General features: G+C 40.7%; 1 protein-coding gene across 1 annotated transcript in view; it reads left to right on the forward strand.

Annotated features, from left to right (window-relative positions):
• Positions 1-21,405, forward strand: part of RAP2A (RAP2A, member of RAS oncogene family) — a 35,498-nt gene extending 14,093 nt beyond the window's left edge. The window contains exon 2 of the mRNA XM_074962825.1: positions 17,291-21,405. Coding sequence (XP_074818926.1) covers positions 17,291-17,528 — 238 coding nt within the window. The 3' untranslated portion in view covers positions 17,529-21,405. The remainder of the gene's footprint in view (positions 1-17,290) is intronic.
• Positions 21,406-24,613: the final 3,208 nt, after the last annotated feature.

The following is a 24,613-nucleotide window of genomic DNA, read 5'->3' on the forward strand; positions in this document are numbered from 1 at the left end:
GGGGCAAACTCTCCATTATTCATGAAGGTAAGCAGGTGTGAATTCCGAATGATCCAGGCATGATGGACCTTTCCAGACCACCCAACATTTATGTTTGTAAATCTACCTCAGTGGTCAACCAGACCAAGGAGCACCCTGGAGAAATACCCATTTGTGTTTGTAAACTGCAAGGCCTGATGAGAGGGGCAATTGATAGGCGCACATGGATCCTATCAGTTGCCCCAGTACTGTTCAGGATCCCTCTACATCCCACACCATCAATAATCTGATGAGCATTACCAAGCTTATAACCGAGTTCACCAGTACCTTGGTTCACTTTCACCAGTATGGCAACACAGAGCTGCATGACAGTGGTCCCCACAGTCAGTCTCCACATACTGAATTGGTTGGCAGTGGGTTGGAAACAGTTGTGGGTGGTCAGCTTCCAAATAGCAATGATGAACTGCTTCTCAGTGGTTATGGGACATTGCATGCTGGTGTACTGTCACTGCAGCTTCAGGGTCAGTTCAGCACAAATCTCAAAGAAAGCTGCCTTTGCCATCCTGAAAGTCTGTCGCAACTGCTGGTCTGTGGAGATCTGCAGAACGATCCCCTCGCATCAATCAATTCTGGTTCCCTGAGCCCACAAACAATTCTGCATTATGTGAAATGACCAGGGAAGAGTATAAAAATATTGCTCAGGCATGCAGGAGTGAAATCAGGAAGGCCAAATAACACCTGGAGTTGCAGCTAGCAAGAGATGTTAAAGAGTAACAAGAAGGGTTTCTTCAGGTATGTTAGCAACAAGAAGAAAGTCAAGGAAAGTGTGGGCCTCTTACTGAATGAGGGAGGCAACCTAGTGACAGAGGATGTGGAAAAAGCTAATGTACTCAATGTTCTTTTTGCCTCTGTCTTCACGAACAAGGTCAGCTCCCAGACTGCTGCACTGGACAGCACAGCATGGGGAGGAGGTGACCAGCCCTCTGTGGAGAAGGAAATGGTTCAGGACTATTTAGAAAAGCTGGACGTGCACAAGTCCATGGGGCGGATGCGCTGCATCCGAGAGTGCTAAAGGAGTTGGCGGGTGTGATTGCAGAGCCACTGGCCATTATCTTTGAAAACTCATAGCCATCGGGGGAAGTCCCGGACGACTGGAAAAAGGCTAATGTAGTGCCCATCTTTAAAAAAGGGAAGGACAACGATCCTGGGAACTACAGGCCAGTCAGCCTCACCTCAGTCCCTGGAAAAATCATGGAGCAGGTCCTCAAGGAATCAATTCTGAAGCACTTAGAGGAGAGGAAAGTGATCAGGAACAGTCAGCATGGATTCACCAAGGGAAAGTCATGCCTGACTAATCTAATTGCCTGCTATGATGAGATAACTGGCTCTGTGGATGAGGGCAAAGCAGTGGACGTGTTGTTCCTTGACTTTAGCAAAGCTTTTGACACGGTCTCCCACAGTATTCTTGCCAGCAAGTTAAAGAAGTATGGGCTGGATGAATGGACTATATAAGGTGGATAGAAAGCTGGCTAGATTGTCGGGCTCAATGGGTAGTGATCAATGGCTCCATGTCTAGTTGGCAGCCGGTATCAAGTGGAGTGCCCCAAGGGTTGGTCCTCAGGTCGGTTTTGTTCAATATCTTCATAAATGATCTGGAGGGTGGTGTGGATTGCACCCTCAGCAAGTTTGCAGATGACACTAAACTGGGAGGAGAGGTAGATATGCTGGAGGGTAGGGATAGGATACAGAGGGTCTTAAACAAATTAGAGGATTGGGCCAAAAGAAATCTGATGAGGTTCAACAAGGACAAGTGCAGAGTCCTGCCCTTAGGAAGAAAGAATCCCATGCACCGCTACAGACTAGGGACTGAATGGCTTGGCAGCAGTTCTGCAGAAAAGGCCCGAGGGGTTACAGTGGATGAGAAGCTGGATATGAGTCAACAGTGTGCCCTTGTTGCCAAGAAGGCCAATGGCATTTTGGGGTGTATATGTAGGGGTATTGCCAGCAGATCAAGGGACGTGATCGTTCCCCTCTATTCTACATTGAGGCCTCATCTGGAGTACTGTATCCAGTTTTGGGCCCCACACTACAAGAAGGATGTGGAAAAATTGGAAAATGTCCAGCGGAGGGCAACAAAAATGATTAGGGGACTGGAACACATGAGTTATGAGGAGAGGCTGAGGGAACTGGGATTGTTTAGTCTGCGGAAGAGAAGAATGAGGGGGGATTTGATAGCTGCTTTCAACTACCTGAAAGGGGGTTCCAAAGAGGATGGATCTAGACTGTTCTCAGTGGTAGCTGATGACAGAACAAGGAGTAATGGTCTCAAGTTGCATTGGGGGAGGTTTAGGTTGGATATTAGGAAAAACTTTCTCACTAGGAGGGCGGTGAAACACTGGAATGCGTTACCTAGGGAGGTGGTGGAATCTCCTTCCTTAGAAGTTTTTAAGGTCAGGCTTGACAAAGCCCTGTCTGGGATGATTTAGTTGGGGATTGGTCCTGCTTTGAGCAGGGGGTTGGACTAGATGACCTCCTGAGGTCCCTTCCAACCCTGATAGTCTATGATTCTATGAAGCTGCTTCAAGAAGATCTTACATTGTAACAATTCTTTGATGGTGGTGTACTCCTCTATCTGCTGCTGCTGGAGAAGCCACTGTTGTAGCCACATCTGCTTGCTGCAGCAGTTAGTCTGAAACAGAAGCCACTCAATGCTGAGAGCTCTTATAAAGCACAAATATCCTGTATATCTGTAGCTGCTAGCATGGGGTGCGTAGTAGTCTTGTATCCATGCTGGCCAATAGCAATTCAAAAATGGTGCTAGCCCACCCAGAAATAGAGGAAGGATGGGATAGAGAGGTAGTGGAATCTTGGGATTTTTTTGTTGATGGTGGTGTTTGACACCCTTCCCCTCCAATCCCAGAATTCCCCTGGCTTCTGCCACAATACTCCATTGAGAAAAATCACAGAATGCACATAGCAAAGCAAAGGATCATGGAATACCCACCTGTTACGCTTAATGTTTAGTGCACTCCAAGCTCCCACTGTATGTACGCAATGATGCAAATGGAAAGAGGATACTGCTGTCCCATCTGCATGCTCTTAGTGTGGCTTACATACTGCATATCAACTCGGTGTGAGCTAAGGCTCCCATTTAGACAAGCCCTGAGTGACTTGCTGTAGGTCACACAAGAAGGCTGGGGCAAAGCAGGGAATCAAATCTAGATCTCCAGTGTCCTCGATTAATACCCTATTAATTGGACCACCCTTCCTCTCTTGTGGGTTCTGTGCTCTCGTGAGGTTATGGGCTAACATTTGAGCCTAAGTGAGCATGACTATAAAAATTAAAAGGAATTTGAAAAATGTACTTATGAGACTTCTTAAAAAATGTAAGTAAAAAAGAAATGCTGACTTTTTAGGTGGTCTTCTGCAGCTTGTAAATTTGGTAGGCAGCGACTAGCTTTGCAGCTATTCTTTATTGTGCAATCAACTAAGTGTACAAAACTGTATTAATGTGACATTAAAATTGCCCAGTTAACATTTTTAAATGTTTGCATTGTTTCCTGATCTTTAAGACCTAATTTTTAAACCTGGGTCCCAAAGTTAGGCATTTAAAAGAGTAGCCTAATTTTTCAGAGGTGCTGAGCCTCCCTGCTTTCAGCAGCATTTATTGGTGTTCAGCAACTACAAAAATCAAGATACTTATTTTGGTGCCTAACTCTAGACACCCAAGTTTGAAACATTCTATAGCAATAAAACCACATTGCGCACACAACTTCTGTTCATGCTTTTCTTTGTAAATGTGTCTTTTGATAGACTACTTGTAAAATATATATAAGTAAAGTTTATTCAGTATGAAGAGTGGCTAAATTTGTTGTTAGACAATTGAATGTTAGAGGTCAAAGGAGGTGTTAGCAATTCATTAGTAAGTGTCTAGGTATTCCCTGCTCTCTTACTATCTAAGAAGGACAGCAATTTGTCTCTTGTGGTGACTTTAATTCCAGTCAGTGCTTCTATGACGTGTATGAACGAGGTTGAATTTTTGGAAGGAAGGTGATGTTTCTGGTTCTGTGCTTGGCTTGTTTTTGGTGGCACATGAGATCATCCCAGATGTGGGTGATTTTCTCAAAAATGAGAAATTTTAGGGAGGTGAGTTCAGTCCTGAGGTAACCGGAAATAATCTCAGATTATGCAATTCATAGTCTTTGAAAGTTCTGCAAGGGGTAACTTTACTACTTTTTGTTACTGAAGACATGTATGAGCTCTTTGCTGCCATTACACAATAACTAATTTTGTAGTAATTCCTTGTTTGAGGCTGTGTGTCGAATCCTCTCCTCCACCAATGCCATTTGAATTTTTTTCCTTTCCATATTTTCTGTTGTAGACTGTCCAAAAACATGGTGACTTAAGAGTGCTTATAGCAGCAGTTGGGGAGTGACTGTAATGCATCACTACATTTTCTGTTCCATTGCCTCTTGGTTGGAAGAGTTCCTGTAGTGTTGACTTTCCATGCCTTTGCACTGTATTTATGATGCACTTGCCAACAGCGTGCATTCAAAATTGTAGCTAGTTCTGGCATTGCTTATACTAGGCCCAGCAACCCAATTGAAATAAATCTATTGACCATAATCAACCCTGTTTTAGTATAAAATAATTAAAACTGAATTTGTCCTATTATATTTAATTTAGGACCACACACAATTAGTTGGCTGTATATGCTGACTATTGCAAAAAGATTTATAGTAGTCTGTCACAGTTCTTGAGATAACTGCACTTGGGAGCCCCACATAGGTTTCTGGTAGGATCCTGCAACCCTTTCTCTCCAGACTTAAGCTGGACTTCACAGTAATTGCAGCAGATCTGACCTCAGCTCAGCACCTGCTGTCCTATTTTCAGCAGAGTAGTGACAGGTTTAACCAGTGACGAGCCAACTTGCATAAAGCAAAGTACTATTTATTCAGAATAAAAGCATTACAGAGAACATATCTGAAAACAATAAACAGCTGACTTACAGGTCAAGCTTACCTGATGGCGGTGGTCCGTCTTCCAGATGGGGACCCGGGCAGGCTCCAAAGTACTTTGGGCCTTTTCATAGTTTCATGGCAGTTTGTGGATTGGGTGAGGGTGACTTATGACAGAGTTGTCACTTTATGTAGTTTCTTTGTTTACTAGGCCTCTTGAACCAGGCCAAGCCAGTATATGCACTTCCCGGGGGAAGGGAGAGAAAATTCTCTAGACTAGCTACTTTCCTTCAGGATTTGCATTAATTTCCCTGTGACTTTAGTTCTTGCAGGAATCCTATAGTTTCCCCATTGAGTCAATACAATCACTAGCCTATAATGTTTATCACTTATAAAATTGCTACAATAGTCTGAGTATTCCATGTCTATAGCATCTGTTGGTCTGTTCTTACAAGAGCGTGGTGTATTCATCACTTAATACGTGTATAGTGTTTTTATTCTTTAGATTTGCTTTGCATATGTTAAATATTCAACATCCTGTGAAGTCGGTAAGTACTATTAGCCTCTCTTTACAGATGGGTAAACTGAGGTCCATAAAGAATATGACGTTCCTAAGGCTACATAAGGAATTCATTTTAGAGCCTGGATTAAAATGCAAGGAATGGTTTTGTCCCCAATCCCTTGCTTGGAGCATGCTTCACTCCCTAGAGCGGGGACTCCAGAATTTTCTTCATAACTCTGCCATTGAGTTGCTGTGGGATTCTGGGTAAGCTACTTAACCACTCCAGGCCTTGTTTTACTCCTGGGGGAATTCTGCACCAAAAGTTAAAAATTCTGCTCACAATATTCTAAAATTCTGCATATTTTATTTGTCAGAATAACACAATATGAAACCTGACAATATAATAAGCCGGTTTTAATTATTTTGGTAATGTGTTTAAACTACAATACAATGGATGGAGAATGGTAGTGGGGAGCATTGGAGGAAATCTCCAAATCTCCTTTGTGTAATAGTAATGTAGCTAGGCTTGATCCTTCATTTCTAGTTTAGTCAACAAATACATGCAGCCATATGCTCAATATTGCATCATAGGCAAATAACGAGCAAGTGGGGACTGGGGTATCAAACTCACAATTTATATTGGCTACTGACTATCTCCAGAAATGTCAGTAGCAAACAGTTCATGGAGCACATTTTGATAAGAAGTTTTTTCAGTCCAAAAACAGACCAGTTCTCACTAAAGTACCATAAGCATTTATAACGCCCTACTGTCATTTACAATAAAGCTCCTTTACAGTTATGTCATTCTTGCAGTGTAAAGGAGCCTTAAAAATTTTCTACCTGTTTTATGCTCCTGGGGGAATTGACTAAGAACGGGAACAATTCACTAACAATGAAAACTAAGCAGGCAGGCTGCTACGTTATGTTCTGTCTGAGGGGCAGAGCCTGCCTCATGCCAAACACCCCAAAGCCCTGCCCCTCCACACTTAGTGTGCCACAATAGCAGGCCAGAGGGACAGTTTCTCTCTCGTTCTCTTGCTCGCATGCCCGCCCTCCTCTCCCCCTGCGCTGATTTACATCTCTGCCGGCTGCTCTGGGCTGCTGGGGAGGGGCAAGTGACCACTTCTGGGGCTTCCCTTTGCTTCCCCTCAGAAGTCATTTTTCTGTGGGGAAGCAAAGAAATCTGTGGACAACATGAATTCTGCACCTACACAGTGGTGCAGAATTCCCCCACAACTTTGTTTTACCCACCTATAGAATGGCTTTAAAAATTCCTTTATTACACCCATGTGAGGATTGCTTAATGAATCGTTGCTTCATTCTTAGGCAATCTAACAGCTTCCAAGACTGTTGAAAATTAAATGCACCTGATTGGTAAACTGGAATGAATTACTAGCATCATAATGTCTTTTTACAACTGTTCTTTATGGAGTTACCTGAGTAGCTAGAATAACTTCTGTGGTTTGGGCAACTAAGACACTTAAAAGCTATGCAGGAATCTAGGTGTTTTAAAAATGTGGAGACATCTTCAGTTGGTATAACACTGTATAGCTAAGTGGAACATAATGGAACTATGCTGATTTACATGCAATGAGGATCTAGCCCATAATGTTAAAATTGCGACACTAACAAAATACAAAAAATTTTAAGTTGGGGGAATATGTTTTCTTTGCCTAAGTTCCCAAAGTGATAGGGGTATGGATGCATTCAGCTAGTTTATAGATTCCAAAGCCAGAAGGGCCGATTGTGATCAATATCTACTCTGACCTCCTGTCCATCACAGGCCATAGAATTTCCCAAAAATAATTCTTAGTGCATATCTCTTAGAAAATTATTCCAGTCTTGATTTAAAAGTTGCTGTGATGAAGAGTCCACCACGACCCATGGTAAGTTGTTGCTATGATTAATTACTCTCGCTGTTAAATATATATATATATACCTTCTTTTTGGTCTGAACTCATTTGAAGAATTCTGTGGGACAAATAGGCTAGGGCACACAGTGCTCTCCATCTTGAGGATTTTACATTTTAAAGCCTTCCACAGAATGCTAGAAATGAATATAAGGAAAATTTTGCTGGATTTAAAAGTAGAGTATCTTGCTTTTATGGATGTCTACTGTCATATTCAAGCTATGGCAAAGTTCACCTCAGTCAAGACAGGGGCACAGGCTAAATTACTAAATTGCATTCTAAGCGGCATAATTTATAATGAACTACTCTGTTTGGGTTTGGCAGACTTAACTTACCATTTTTTTTAATCGCTTAAGATATCTTATCTCATGTAATGTAGTTTACTTAGTTAGGCTTTGATAGGATTCTTGCCACTAAAGTTGCAGAAATCTAAAATGGAGATACTTTCCCTAACCAAGATCTATCTGCAGACCTTATTTATAGTATCAGTGTCTCTGCTAATATCTGTAGTCCTTTATAGCTCCTGGTAAAAGTACAGGGAACACATAGTAACGGGAGGAAAGAATAAACTTGAGTCTGAAATAAGCTAAAGAAGGATTACAAATACAAAACTTTGCTGATTATCATGGACACTACAGTCATTGATCTAAAAGTGATATGTGAATTATTATTTATGAATAGTGATACAGGGCACCCTCAGATGTTAACTAACCATACATTTTTCTTTAAATCCAAAGGCCAAATGGTAATTATTCAGTTGCTTTAAATGTGCCTAAATAATAAGCAGTTGACTACATCCAGTAGAGTAGCACACATCCATAAGCATATGATCAGTTATACTCACAGAGGTACCAGAGAATAGTCCTCTCATCCTGGTTTGCTCCAGCATGATGGGACCGGATCTGAGAGAGAGACTTCAGATTCATGGCTCTCTTTATACCCTTCAGTTAATCTGTTCGCTCTAGAAAAAGCTAGCCTGAAGCGTTTTATCCTTGATATTTTCCTTCTCCCAAGACCTTCTTTTCTTATCTTCTCTCCCTCCACTGTTGCTTCTCAGCAGAACAGTGAAAAGGTTTGTGCTTGTTTCTTTTAAGACAGTTTTTCTTTGCCTTATTGGTTACTTTTAAGGCATCCAGCCTTCCTACACTATTTCTGGTCTTAGCTTATTCTCAGTCTTACTTTATTCGCTAATTAGGGCTTTTGCCTACTGACTAGCAAATATATTATTTTCTTAAGCAAACTGATGCTAACTTTAGTTTTTTTTAATTTCATAACTGTCCCTACAGGGGATTAATTCCAGTGGACCCAGGATTTAGCGCTAAATAAAAGGGCAGACCCCACACTGAACCAGGGCTGGGAGTAGAACAATGCAGTAGAACTTCAGAGTTATGAACTGATCAGTCAAACACACACCTCACTTGAAACCAGAAATACACAATCAGGCAGCATCAGAGACCAAAAAAATGGGGCAAAGTACAGTACTGTGTTTAAATGTAAACTACTTAAAAGTTTTAATTTTTTTTGTCAAAGTAAGGAAACTGTTTTTGTGCTTGTTTCATTTAAATTAAGATGGTTAAAAGCAGCATTTTTCTTCTGCATAGTAAAGTTTCAAAGCTGTATTAACTCAATGTTCAGTTGTAAACTTTTGAAAGAACAACCATAATGTTTTGTTCAGTTACGAACAACCTCCATTCCTGAAGTGTTTGTAACTCTGAGGTTCTACTGTACTGGGATGTTCCCAGTGGAGGAATAGTTTAAAAGGACACTTCTAGCTGAGGAAAAGGGGGGAATGAGTTGTATATGGCACCAGAAAGTCAGGCTGATGCTGAGAGCTATGTCAAGAGTGGCAGTGGTTTTGTGAAGACTGCTCTAGTACCATGGACTTGGATTCCCCCCACATCCAATCCCCCATGCTCTTTAGGAGATTGATTGAGCAGGACTAAGGGTACGGTTGCAGCTGCCCAAGTCAGCAGGCTCAGTCTCACAGGGCTTGGGCTGTGGTGTGTAAAATTGCTGTGTAGACATTCCGGCTTGGGCTGGAGCCCAGGCTGAGGGACCCTGCGAGCATGAGCCCAAGTCAGCTGACCTGGGCTCGGAGACTTGGTGCTGTGGGTTTTTTATTACCTTGTAGACATACTCAGAAACTCTTGGCCCTTCTCTCATGGGATATGCACACTATCAGTTTTCCTCCTAGGTGAAGGATTCAGTATGTCTTTGCACTCCAAGATATACCAGACAAATCCTTTGTCTTTATTCATGAACAGGACATCCCCATCCTGTTTTTCTTCCTGTAAATTTCCTCCCTTGTAGTTTTCGCAGTCTCTCAATTGCAGCTGGCCCAGTATTCAAATAGGCATACAGTGTGGGGCATACAATACACAAATGGCCAGACAGGGAGATAGGTGTCAGTTACCTCCTGCTTGAAAGGAACATCTCTGAGGTATGTCACCTCCTGGCAACCTGCCTTAATTTCCAGTATAGATACATATCTCCTTATCTGTACACACGTTTCACAATGATTCTGACGACCAGGGGAATACTCGCTCTCAGGAGAGACCTCACATGCTACACTTTGAACTATTATGCAACTATCTGAGCAGGGGATCCCTATGCACCCCCTGTGCCCTCTGCCAAGGACACCCCCCTGTGTCCAACTCCCATCAATGCTAATTTAGGGCCCTATAAGTTCATAGATCGGGTTGAACTTTTATGCAGAATTTTTTTTCTGCATAGCTAGTTGGATGTATTTGGCTCTGTTTTGAATCATAGGACTGGAAGGGACCTCGAGAGGTCATCTAGTCCATATTTTTTGAAATATGGACAAAAATGAATTCTAGAAAAGCTGAAAGATTTGTCTGCAATGAATGACAGAACATAAAATTAAGTCAACTCTGTAACAGTTTTTTTGTGATTGATTGGTACTGGGTATTTTCAGAGTTTAAAAAAAAATTGATCTCTTTACTATCAGGCTTGCTGTATGTCACTCTTATCTCCTTCTGTGAAGAAATTTCACTTCATGTCATCTTTTGACAAGCCAGTTATGTCTGTGACCCAAAGTCTGAGAAGTAGCTGGATAAAAATTTTCAAACATGGTTTCAGTCATTGGGCAGTGTTTTCTATCTCTGGATGTACCTTTTAGGTTCAGGGGGAAAAACATAGGCAAGCAGCAGCCACCACCAATTTAGTCAATTTAGTGGACCCTCTCTATACACGCACCTGATAAATTATTTGAAATCTTATTTCTACTTCAAGATGAGGTAGAATGTGGAGCAGTCAAGTGGTACCATTACCATAGCAATGGGGATAAACTGATACAATTCACACATTAAAATGCCCACTTTGAAATATTTGCATTCATTTCTCTTGAACTAATACAGAGAGCCATTAAATTAAGACACCGAATTGGATTTCTTTGTGACCTCAAAGCATCACAACAACAATCTACAGGGTAAAACAAAATACGATAATAAATGTGTACAGGTATCATTGAAATGTAATACCACTGGTGATATTTCTAGTCAATATCATTATCTTGTTCATCATTATGATCTCTGTCAAAAGTGCATGAGTTACCAGACTTCATTACCTTGGCAAGCAGAGTTATGTGCAGGGATGTTTGTTTTGACTACAGGCATAATTTTTCTCAAGTTCTTAATGGTGAGTCCGTTCTGTATGTGTTCTAGGTTTTTTCTAATGCTGCACGCTGATTGCTCAGGGAGAGTAGTGACTTTTTTTTTCCAATTTGTCAGTGATTATTTCTTGTGATGCTGGACTGTCTGCAGACTCTGCTAGAGTGGTTGTTCAAGCCATTGAATGGAAGGTATTCTTTCCATCCATGGTCTCTGCGTTGATGTCCATCTTATCAGCTCCTTCATGGATGAGATTTCCACCAGCATGTGTGGTTCAGTTCCATTTGGAATGAACACACCTCCCTGGAGTCTTTCTGCTTTATTTTTTTGCAGCACTAGTGATGAATTTCTTCAGCTCATCATAATTGTTGCAGAATCCATGAAGGTGTGTGATATGTCAATTAAACTGTGAGATCCAAATTCATGGTATAGCAAGGTATATGTGTAGCGGTGTGATAATTTTGGGACTGTTAAATATTGTGCACTCCACAATTGAGTCACCTTCTTTGAATGTCTTCTAAAGGATGATACTCATTGCTGACTGAATTAGATGCCTCTTTATTAACCAAAAGACAAACTTCTGTACCAACTGGGGCAGAAAAGCAGCTGACCTCTGTAAAGTTCCATCACCTGGCTTTGGATAATATTCTGAGGCTCTCCTTTGGCTATTTCAGACCAAAGGATTGAAGCGGCATTACACAAAACCACTTGTTCATTTCAAAGCTGGCTCACTTGCCAGAAGAACATCGACAAAACATTTGGATGACTTAAGTTCCTGCTTCAAATTACTAGCAGCTTGGATAACATCAGCTAATGTTGTTGTGCTGCGTAGAACAATGGTAGATTTGCCTTGTCCTTGCTGTGCATGGAATGAAATTGCAGATCCATAATTTATTTTTCTAATCTTGATTGTAATTTGCTCCTGGAATATCTTTCAGTTTCTACATCTGAGGGAAATAGGGTTTTATATCTTTGTAGCAGGTTGGACAGGAGCAGAGCCGCCTTGTTATACATAAGATCATTGTCTCTTCAGTCAGCTGATAAAATGCAGTGTCATAAGGTGACTGTATTGTTACATTGTATCTAGATGGTTTTGCCTTAAGATTTCATTTTACTCAAGTAGGAAGAAAGGCATGTTGAGTGATAAACTGCATCCTTAGCAATCAAGTCTTCCACAGATGTTCTGCACAACATGTCATGTCAGTTCCTCTGAAGTGTCACCTCCCTTAGATTGGTTGCTCTCTCAAATGTTTCTCTCTTATGAAGTTTCTCCTTTTGTGTGTGTTTTCTCAAGCAAACAAGGCAAATGGACCAGTTGCTGGAGGACGTGCGTGCTATAGATGCAGGTGAACATGATGCTCTCTGATCAGATTAAGAGTCTGTGTTCTTTCTTGGGTTCTCTACAACTCTGATATGTGCCAAATTCTGCTTGCTTGTGTATTTCTGAAAATAGCTCCTGTGACAGAGTATTGGTGACACATCATCTAAAGTAGAAAATTAATCCAGTGGCCACTAGTACCAATTCATCTCTCCTGGCTCCTGCTGCGAGCATCACAGAAGTCTCTCCAGCACTGGTGTCTGTTGACAGTTTTTTGCATTCTTTTGATTTTCATGACAATGCATTTTTCAAAACTTGTGGAGCGTCTTTTTCTCTTTGATGTAAGCTTTAAGGGGCTCATATCCTCCATGTTTTCATAAACTCTAACTTCCCTTTAGAGGTAAAATTCCCACAGAATATTGTTAGCATTACCACTGCCACTACCACCATTTTTTCATTGTCCAAGTATACAGACTTGTACTAAATTAGGTCTATGTTTGTATCAAACTTGACAGTTTTGTTTAGTGAGCACTTTGATTGAAGCCTGCTGTGTATTGTCCTTTCCAGTACTAATACTGATCTGTGCATAAATGTCACTAAATTAAAAGGCTAGCTTTCAGAATATTTCAAAGGCTAGTACTGCATGCATAGGTAAGGCTACGATTTAGTCATTGGTATTCTTCATAAAAGTCCTGGACAGATCACGGGAAGTAAACAAAAATTCACAGCCCTTGACCTGTCCATGACTAACACTGTGACTTACTCACAGAAGTCATGGAGTCTGTGACTTCCAAAGGCCTCCATGACTTCAGCCAACTCCAGCTGGGAGCTGCAGGAAATCCTCGCCGCTCCCTGCCCCCTTGGACGGCAGGGGAAATCCCTGGAGCTCCCAGTGCTCCCTCCTCCTCCTCCTCCTCCTCCTCCTCCCAGCTGCCCAGGCTACCCATTTTGTCATGGGTATTTTTAGTAAAAGTCAAGGACAGGTCACGGGGCTTCCGTGAATTTTTTGTTGCCTGTGACCTGTCTGTGACTTTTACTAAAAATACCTGTGAGAAAAACTTAGCCTTATCCATGACTTATACTATAAATACCCTTTCCTAAAGCTTGGGGGGGTGCTGCTGGGGGGGTCTCAGGCGGTCTCCAGGGCCAGCCACACCGGCCGCTGCTCTGGGGAGCCGCGGGGCCACTCGAGTGGCCAGCCAGTGTGGCTGGCTCCAGAGCCAGCTGCTTGGGTGGCCCTGGGATCAGCCACGCTGGCTGCTACAGGAGTCACAGAGGTCATGGAAAGTTACAGAATCCGTGACTTCCACGACCTCCATGACAGGCACGGAGCACTATGCATAGGCAATTACAAACTCAAACCTTCTACCAGGCAGGCTAGGTGCTACATTGTATGTACAAAAGCTTACAAACGGAAAGCTTTACATTAGGAATTCACATACATTTATATCTACCTATTATGTGGTACAATCTATGGGCACACAGTCTACTGCTACTGGTGCACAGCCTTCAGAGTGAGACTGATCTGGTCAGGAAATTTCAATTGAAAATACAGCAAACTAATATAACAACTTGCAAGATATAGTAATAATTAAGAATATGCAATGTGAAAACATCTCATATTAATGTATTTGTAAAATGTTGATATTTGGCATTTTTGCCACATGCTAAACAGCTTCATTTCTGGAAAAGAATATTGCCCACGCAAAACCAATACAAATATTTTTAACATTGTTGTTTGATAGCTTTGACCAATTAAGCTTTGACCAATTCAACACCACATTAAGGTGTTGAAATTAAATTAAAGAGCAAAAACTGTTGTCATAGTCATGTTTTTGTGTTTCTGGAACTGTGCAAAAAATGATGTGCAACAATGAGAATGTCACCTACAGGCTTGTGGCACCACTTGACAGCGCCACCTCATACCTCATCTAAACTTACATAAAATAAGCTTTCAAATGATGTGGATGTGTGTATGATGGGTACATGAAACTCCAAAAAACAGGGTCCTTTCTGGAGAATTGCCACACACCTAATAAGCTCACATTGATACATTTTAGACAATATTTTTCATCTTGAAGGATCCTAAAATGTCTTTAAAATTCAGTGAACTGGTATTTAAACTATAAACTGAGATCACTTCATGCAAAACTGAAATGCAGTCATATGTGAGGTAACAACTGTTCCACAGTGCACGGAAGTGTTACCCAACAATGAAGAACAGGAAGTCAAGAACACTTCTTTCATTTGGAACTACAGAAGGAATTTATATAGAACTTAATTGCCCAAGCTGGAATTCTGTAATGCGTTATTACTTCCTAATACATGTTAGTTTGGTTTGTAGTACAAAGCAATGTCCATAGAACAGATTAGTGTTTTGCTGTCTTAGATGAGTGTGGGAATGTAACTGGACAGGAGTAAAAGTCCACATAGGGTGAAAATTGAATCAGTGTCAATGTCTCTGTTGATTTGGCTACAAAGAGCCTGATCATGTAACATCTGTAGGAGTTGTCAGTACCTCTCAAGATCAAGATAGAGAGTACACCCATTTTGAGACAGGCTTTAGCATATCGTTCTGCAAAGACTTCGCCATGTACATAGCTGCTTCTGTAAAATCCTTGGTCGTGAAGTTAATCTAGTAAAGCAAGGCTCTATCTTTGTGCCTTTATCAAGTTATACTGTAAATGTTTGCCCTTAAAATATGCATTTCAGTGCATCGTTATTATAGAGGGAACTGGCAGCAACACCTATATTAGTGCTTCTCTAACAGTTTCCATTGTAAAAGATTCTTGCAACCTTATTTTAAGACCCCCTCAAATATTTGCCTCAGGCTTTAGAAATTTGACAGGGGAAAGGGGCTGTCACCAGGGATGTGCCTCTTGCTTCTCCCATCAAATTCGTTTCAATTTTGGCTGAGTTATAAGATATGGAAAATCACCATTTCCCATTTCTGGCTTAGGTCACACTGAATCATTTTGGTAACATGCCAAAATCTGAATATTCTAAGGTTAAACCCCCTGCTGTAGCAGCAGCATGCACAGTACTCGGGACCCTTGGGAGCAGTTGGAGCCTGCCTGCTACTAGAGCTGCTGTGGTGGAGATGGGGAGAGTTTGACCAGGCTCATCCCCCAGACTCGACTTAAGCAAACCCATCCACCTGCCAGGAACACCACATAGGGCAGAAGCCCCTTACGCACAAGAGGGTGAGGAAGAGAGCCGGACTAGGCTCCTTCCAATCACCCCCAGATACTGCATACGGTTCTAGATGTCCATTCCCCTCTTGAGGCAGGAACACCCTCTCCTCCTCCCAATCTTGAAGAACACGCATGTATCCCTGGGGAGGGAGAACAGGATTGTGCTACCCCTGACCATTTCCTGGGCCCAGCACGTGGCCAAAGCTGTTAGTTGCACATAATACAATTGTTCCTTTTTTTTTAGTACGTAACTTCACAATTTGAAAAAAAAAATTGTTGCACTGAAAAACGGTCCTCAAAAGTTAAGTAATGCCAGAATTTACTTTGCATAGGCAACCTGAATTCAGCCCCATGGTGCCTATGCATTATGATAGTCTCATCACATTTGTTTTTCTGCAGGACCCAACCTTGTTCAGATTACATGATGGCCTGTGCTCAGGGATTTGTGTATAAGACTGATATCTGTAAGATCTCTGTTATACAGTATAGAGTCTAGTAATGGGAAGGTATGTAGTAAATGAAGCTGGGGAATGTAGGAAGTAAAAGGATGGCCTAGTTAATGTAGGTAAACGCAACACAGGAGAACTAGATTCTGTTCCTACCTTTGTTACAGAGTTTGTGTGATGCTGAGCAAATCAATTAAACCAGACTTTTCATAGCCACCAATTGCGTTTCTTTTCTCAGCCCCCATGAGGCCCCAGCTGTCTTGACTTTCAGAAGTGCCAGGCACTCATAATTAAGTCATTGGGAGCTATAGATGTTCAGTACCTCTGGCAGTAAGGCAGTGTCATCTGAAGAATGAGTGCAGGGTTGGGAATCAGGATGTTCTTTGTCGAATTCTGACTCTCAATGAATCATTGTATGGCCTCAGGTAAATTGCTCTGAATGTGTTTGCTCATCTGTAAAATAAGGCTAATACTCATCACCCAAGGAGTTGTGAAGATAAATTCACTTATGTTTATGAGGCAACTAAAGATAACAAAAGATGACAAAGAAATGGGTAATGCTGTATTCAGAGCAGGGTTTGGGTGCTGTACAGCAAATAAACCATGGGCCCCACATTGAATCATGAGGGTAAAAAACACTGAATAGCTGTCTTTCATTGAGCCCATCCATTCAGTCCACTGAGTGTAGAGGTCCCATGGAAAAAATAATTTGCAATTGTGTAGTTAGACTGTATCACAATGCATTCACACCATGGGGCTGAATTTAAAGTAGTCTGTGCAACCTTATTCTTGCACTTCCTAACTTTTGAGTGTTTGACTTTGCAGCTTAAATAACACGTTCACAGTGTGTTCTTTGTTTTGTCTGAACTCGGGTGACTAGCTTGAGTCTGCTCTGGAGCCGTAATGTCCACACTGCTATTTTTACCATGCTAGCTTGAACTCAGCTAGTGTGAGTCTGTCTTCCTGGACTGGAAGGCTTGCTGTGTAGACATAAAGTGTAGACCTAAATAAATTAAAGTTGGAAGGAGGCTTGAACCTCCAGCCGATCCCAAATCCTAATCTGGACCGTGCTGGAGTGGGAAGAAATTTTGTTCCACACCGAAAGAGCTAGGGTTGTAAGTGTTCCTGACTGGAGAGAAAATTAAGAGGAAGAAGCATTCATTAGAAAACTCTGAAGGGAGGTGCTGTAATAAACTAGCATGAGAAAAAAGCAAAAGCTTGTGTAGCGTTTCGAACTATAAAGTAGGTTTTGATGAATGACAGAATTATTTCTCATGGTATGCACTGTTTGTATGTGAGAAAAATCATAATCTATTTTAAGGAAACTTAATTCTCTTTTTGTTTTGAATTATAGGTATGAGAAGGTGCCAGTAATTTTGGTTGGTAATAAAGTGGACCTGGAGAGTGAGAGGGAAGTATCTTCAAATGAAGGCAGAGCTCTGGCTGAAGAATGGGGCTGTCCTTTTATGGAGACCTCTGCTAAAAGTAAAACAATGGTGGATGAGCTCTTTGCAGAAATCGTTAGACAAATGAACTATGCAGCTCAGCCAGACAAAGATGATCCATGCTGTTCTGCATGTAATATTCAATAGCATTAAAAATGACCTAACCTGGACTTAATCTGCAGAATTTTTGTGAAGTGGTAAAACTGTTTGCCTCATTTCCTGGTTTGTGGGTCACTTGGAATAAATCATAAGTGAAGTAACAACTTTAAATCGGAGCTGAGCATTGAAAGTCAGTCGCTGTCTCTGAACATAATGGGGTTAAACAACTACAGTTTCTCACCCAATACGCCCTTGTGCACCTACAATTTCATCATAGACATTTGATCTACGGGGTGATCTCAGTGAACTATATGTATTTGCATTATGTCAGACAGCAGCAGCTATTTCATAAATTAGAAAATTCCTGGTGGTGAAAATTGAAATCGCTAGAGGGAAGACCTGGAAAGATTACTTGCAATTAGCGTATTCTGTACTGATAAACGCAAAAGGAGAGGAAAGCCTTTCAGTTTCGATATACTGAATTTCAGGAGTTGTACTTTTGCCTGTGGCCAAGTTTACACAAACAAGTATGCTGTTTTCATCTGAACTTCTGACAGTTTTAGAGACAGATATGATCTACAAGACCTAAATAGTTCTTTTTTCCCAAAATTGATGCAGTTTCTACACTTTATCCCATCTTGTGAACTAGAAAGCACTGCATCAGTACTTGAAAGAAGAGAGAAGATCTGAAAAACTAAAAGCTAGTGAAAAAACACGATATGGCATTGGAATGTTTTAAATCTTCCACTTTGCTGCTCAAGAATGGAGGATCACTTCAGATTTTGGTCAGACAAAAAGCCAAACAAACCCTCTGTTTACAAAGCAGGAAACATCTTTATCACTTTACTGAACCAGGAGGAAGCAACTGTGATGAAAAAAATTGCTTAGCCTTACTAACAAGGAACACTTTAATAGATTAACTAGTACCATCTTGTAAGGAAAACAAAGCCATGTTGCATCCAGATGTTCCCTTTTGCAGAAACCTCATGGGGCAGTATGAACATCCTGCATTTTTAAGTTTGCTAAAGAAGATAATTTCTTTCTTGCCTTTAAGGGCTAAGTTTTTTTTTTTTTTCGTGTGATCCCTAACTAACCTTTGGAAATCAAGTTTGCTATTTCATAGCTTTAATGTTGGCAACTTTGTTAATTGAATAACCATATGAAATCATTTCGGCTCACAGGAGGAATATAGGTTATGGTTATACTGTAGGTGAGAAAGGAAAAAGCTTTTGTGTAATTGCCTGACACTATTCAAAGATTGCCCTGATTATTAGGGTATCAAATAGTGGGAGCAAATATTTTGTTTTGCAAGGGTGCTCAAGCTCTGACATTCTAGTTTTCCTAGCAGTGAAGTATTTATCATTTGCATGACTAATGGCACAGAAATATCTATTCTGAAGTCTTACAATCAAGTATAGAAAAGATTTCAATCAAAATGTTTAAGTTTTATATGTTGGAACAATTGTCTTGAGCTGGACCTTTATAGATAAAATTTGGTCATCCAAAATGCAATATCACTGAGCCTGTGGTCTAAATACCACCATGCATTTTATTAGTTTCTCAGTCTTGTGCAGTAACAGTGTAGTTCCTTGTGTGTAAATGAGTGAAAACAGGGGTGCATGTGTTGGGTGTGTGTGTGTGTGTATGTATCCCTTAGAAATGCTTTAATTGGAGTTTGGACAGATTTACCTCCATCAGCAGAACTGCTTTAAAAATGCTCTTAATCTTTGAAATGAAAAACTCAAGTATAAAACAGCTTCCCAAAATTTCTTTTTAATATAGTAACATTTTTAACCTTGTTCAGTGGGTGACAGCTAATGGAAATATTAGTGATGGAAAAGAACTGGCCACCACTGCCCTTAGACCTTGAAAAGCTTTTCGAGGAAGCAAGGATGTTAAGTCTGATAAATGTGCGGCCCTACTAGTCAGATTTTTCTAAATCCTTGTAATGTAGGTTTTTCCTACCAGCAGATTTCCACAAGTTTGGATGTTGGTGCACCTTTTTCACCTAATATTAACCATGTGTGTGTGCGTAAGCAAAATTTGAGACTTGAATCAATGGTATCTTCACTTCCTAAAATATTTAAATGGAGGAGGGGTCTAATGAAACTATACAATCTAATAATAAAATAGGCAGCTTGTCAATTTGAGACCTAGTGCCTGAGTGCTCAGAAACATTATCAAATTTGATACCAATTTACAGTTTGGAGTGCATGTTGAGCAATATTATACACACACTGCTAAGATCTTATATAAAAAATGGCTGTGCCACCAATAAACTGGTATAAATAATACGTATGAAAGGCCTAAGTTGTAACATAAAACAGATGGGCTTTTAATTTAGGAAAAACTGCACAAGTAAAATTCTAAACAGAAAATTTTAGTAAAAAAGATACTTCCAAGACATGTTTTTCTTACCATTTTACATTTGTAATGACTAAGCAACACACATCAACACACAACATTCCGGGGTGTCGGGCGGGGGGAAATGTAAATGTTCTTCTCTTTATTGTATAATTCTAAGGAGGTAGTTGTGCACTATTTGTGTTTCCACTGATGTGAATATAGTGGAGCTTGAATCAATGACAGTTGCATTTGGCTAAGATATTTTTGAAAGCATAAGGATAGCAAGAGGGTAGTTAAATGAGCCACATTCAAGATAGGTGGCCACCTGGAGAAAGTCAGTGGTCTTGGGTCATCTCTTTCTTTGTACCCTGATCAGACTACCAATTATAGTATGTGAAAGTTTTTTATAACATGCCTTAAAATATTATGGTTTGATCCAAAGACCCATGTTTTCTTTAGCTGTTCTTGTAGAGTTTTGTACTTTTCTACAAAGACAGCATTTTTAAAGTTTTATTGGTTTGGGGCGGGTTTTTTTGGGTTTTTTTTGGGTTTTTTAAACGTTGCAGCTTTCATTTTTTTTCGGCTGTGATAGTGGTAGTAACTGTTTTCTCCCATTTTTTAAAAGTAGGCAAAATAAATAAACCAGCATCAGATCAAAAGTATTTACACATGGGGTTTTTTATTAGAGCATCAAAAGCAACTTTTGATGACTTTCTGTTCTGGTTTGGCCAACAAGTAACTAGCCTCTCTCTAACCCCAGTGCTACAGTTGCCATCACTTTTCTGTGGGAAAACTACTGGTATTTGCTTTCCTGTATAAAGAATGTTGCCTAAAGATGTCAGCCATTTGGCTGGGGGTGGGTTGTGCATGTTTGGTTTTTCTTTTTACCAGTGTAGAATCAAAGTACTGCTTAGGCTTTAATGGTGAAACTCTGACAAAGCAAATGTTTGACAACAGCAGGAGGCTTTTATCTGCATTGTTGTGCATCAGGTCTCAAGAATGGTTGCAGGGGGGTTTTGGAACCAGGCTTAACGGTATTGATTTGGGGTTTCCCAGAGGTGACTAAATATATTTCACAGTTAATTGTTGAGCTCTAGTACAACTGGCAACCTATAGATAGGGCAACAATTTATTGTTTTGTAACAATGTCAGTTGTTAAACCTTGATGTTTCAAATAAAACAAGAATTGTACATAGAACTCAATGCAAACTCAGCAGTTGTATTTGGAGTTAAATTATTTTAACAAATAAATTTATTTAATGAAACCTGCCTTGGATTTCCTTGTATCATCCAGTTTGATTTTGTCAAATAGCTCACCCAAACCTAATTAGAACTACCTACTTGTAAACAGCACTAAACAGACCTATTTAGAGTTCAGGAGAGGTTCTCCTGTCGAAATATTCTGTTGATATAAATTGAATGGATGCAAGCAAATACTATTGTTTTCATTTTTACATATGCACATTTACTGTAGCCTCACACATACTGCTGCTGGATAAAATGTGCTCCAGGAAAAAGGCCAGTGGATTGGAAGCTTAAGGTACATATCTAATTCTGAAAGGTTGAATAAAGATTGCTGTAAAGTGTACTAAAATGATGTAATGAGCTGAACTTGGTCAACCATGAAGATGTAATATCCAATAATGCAGTTACTTTTATGGTATTAACATTTCAATGGATTAACATAAGGATTGATCATCACGTCAACTGTTCTATTGGTGGCTGGGCCTTTATTTTGGTTTTTTAGTCTTGCATTGCTCTACAAAATACATCGTGTTAGCAAGAATTTCATTATGCATCTCTGCAATGATAGCAATATTTGAACAGTCACGATGCTAATGTTAACAGGATTGTTCTAGATGATGTTGATTAGCAGTTACATCTTGGTGCTACTGACATGACTATAATGTATTATTGTGTTTTGACCATGATGGGTACTGGGGACTGTGTGTCTTTTGTTTACAGGTCATGTGGGTTTTAAGGTGCCAAAAGTTGGAGGCTGGTGCTCTGTAAGAACTCTTTATTCTGTGGACAACACTGTGAAGAGTGACAAATTATGTTAATTTACGCAGCCTTCAGCTGCTCTAGTCACTGATAACTGGCCCATTCATTCTGTAAACCAATTTCCAGTGTATCTTTGGCTAAAACTGGACAACCCCTGGCAACGTTCCATTAATTTAGTAGAATTCTTGGGTGGGAGGGGAGTTGTATAAGAGAATAGCCACATGGGATTACTGACATTTATTGCACTGTTTTGAATAGCTAAAAAATACAACATGCTATAGCACGGTGTTTTGTTTTGTTTTTGTGGAATGCGGGAACAATACTGGAATGTGGGAACACTTGCTTAGATCATGTTGAATTTTTTTCCTTGTTTCCTTTTTTTAAATACTTACAGCTGCAATGTTCTGCTGGTTCCTTCTAGGAAAACTTTACACTGTTTGTTTTTCAATTTTAAAAAAATCTGTCACGGTTTTGTTATCCAGAGATACTCACTGGATAAGCACCTTGCTTCCATCACTTAGGTCATGTAGTGACTGCTTGTTCATCTTCAGAGTGCTGAACTATTCTAAAAATGGCCCTTAGGAATATCTCTTATTCTTTAGGTGCTATGCTGCTTTGTGTCCTCTCTGTTGAAAGATCAGTCCCTTTCTGACTACATGTAAAGGAGAAATTCTCAGGGTACTAACAGGGCTTTGTGGGCTGCGTGGCTCACAATGACACCCTAGAACATAGTAATACCTTGTCATCCCTCTCTCCAACTTGTTTGAGTCTGTTTTAATAAACATACTATTTAAGTTTCTCATGAGAGACGTCATTCTATTATGCACCCAAAGCATCAACCAGTCACTGTTCTGGGAGGAAATGAATTTGCAGATATGTTGAGCTGTTGGGCTCTCTAGCCCCCGTTGATCATGCTGAAGTCATGTGACACCTTATGTTGTCAACACATCTAGATTTTGAGCCTCATTGCTCCTCAGTTGAGTTTCTCCTTTTGTTCTGCATGCATTTGGTGCCACAGTTGTTTTTCTTCTCTTCCAGGAATTGAGGAATGAAGACACCACTGGCAGCTTCAAGAAGTGCCAGGATTGTAGTCTTATTTTCTTTTTGTTTCATCTCGGTTTTCATCAGTATGGTCTGAATATCTTTCAAGTATAGTTTACTCTGAAAAGTGGCTACATAATTATCGTATTCAATAAGCCTGTTGCCTGTCTATTCAGAATTATACCTGTATGTGTTTTGCTTGGTTTTTACTGCTCTTAGTCCTGGAGAACCAACATAGCTCAGAAATAGGCGCTGGTTTCTATTCTGGCTTAATGTTGCAAACCTAAGTGAGACAGAACCCAGCTTGACATTGAGTTGCTAAGACGTGTTTGTGAATATGGCAGTTATGAAAAAATATTCTTTACTTGTAAACTGAGAATATTGTGATACCGAAATAGGTGATACAGTGAACCCTAATCCCACTTTTACAAAGCAGACCTCTTAAGCAGAGACCTCCTTGCTTTGTCTTAAAACTGAACTAAAGAATTAGATTAGTTCTCATAGTCTGCCCCAGCTGTTGCGTTGGTGAAAGTGAAGAACATAGAGCAAACCCTAAAGTACTGGGTGTACACCCATGTGGCACCCTGCAAGACCCATCTGTCCTGAGCACAGACTCTTCATTGCATAAGGAATGACTTCTGAAGTGCCATGTTTGGCCAGCAGCAGAAAGGGATCAGGTGTTGCCAAAATTAGTGATGAGCAAGAGAAGGGGGGGCTGAGCTCTTGTGTACAGATATGAAAATGTAAACTATTTGCAAAGCTAGAAAGGGAGATTCAGCTGGGCTCCATTTCTGCAGCAAGCAAAGGGAACCTGAAGATGCTTCCCTCTTGCCTTCCCCTGTACTCTCGTTATGTGAAATGAAATCATTTTGCTCAACCTTCTCACAGTTCTTAGGCTGGCTGTGTGTATTGATGTTACCCATGGATGGAAGTCAAATTCTGTAATCCCCCTGCACACACACCCTAAAAGAAATCCACATGCTAAGGTTGGCTTTATTTATTACCATTTTAACCCTCTCCAAGGGTACCAACTATAGCCACAACTATGGTGACTATTGCACAGAGAGTTGTCTTCTTGCATTTCCTCACCAGTGTGCACATGGGGCACACTATATACTCTTCTAGGGTTAGCTGCTTCAGCAGCCCGTGAGCTATGGCCAAAATGCTGTTGCACTGAAAGAGAATCCTATAGCCACTGCGGTCTGCCCCTCTTTCTGCTTATCTGTGCCTGCCCAGCCGTTGAGTCAGAAAAGCTGGTGTTGGAAGAAAGTATGGAGCTCTATTACCTATATACCAGTCTGGGCAGACAACTCCACCTATCTAAGGGGAGGGATACCTGCAGATCTCAATAACCAAAGTGGGCCTATCCACAAATAGCCCACCATCAGAAAAGACCCCTTTTTTATTTTGTTTTGTTTTTTACTTGACCAGCTGTTCCACAGCTGGAGACTGCAGGATGACTCTCCCGTCATCACTGATACCAGCAAAATTTGCAAGATGACCTGCCTGTCCCTGCTCCTGCTGTGAGGAACAGCTACAAGGCAGGAGAGTCACTTGAGCCTGTGCGATGCACTTGGAAGTGGGAAGCTCTTGGTCCATGGAGAAGTGCTGGGCCGAGGGAAGGGGGGAGCTGTGGATTTTGCGGAGAAGTGAGAACATGGAACTAAAGTCTGTGCATAAACCTATTTTAAAATCCAGAACAACCTCAACCCTGAGATACCTCACTTGTCAAATTATGAGAG

Source organism: Natator depressus, chromosome 1 (assembly GCF_965152275.1).
Source record: "Natator depressus isolate rNatDep1 chromosome 1, rNatDep2.hap1, whole genome shotgun sequence".
Classification (NCBI taxonomy): domain Eukaryota; kingdom Metazoa; phylum Chordata; order Testudines; family Cheloniidae; genus Natator; species Natator depressus.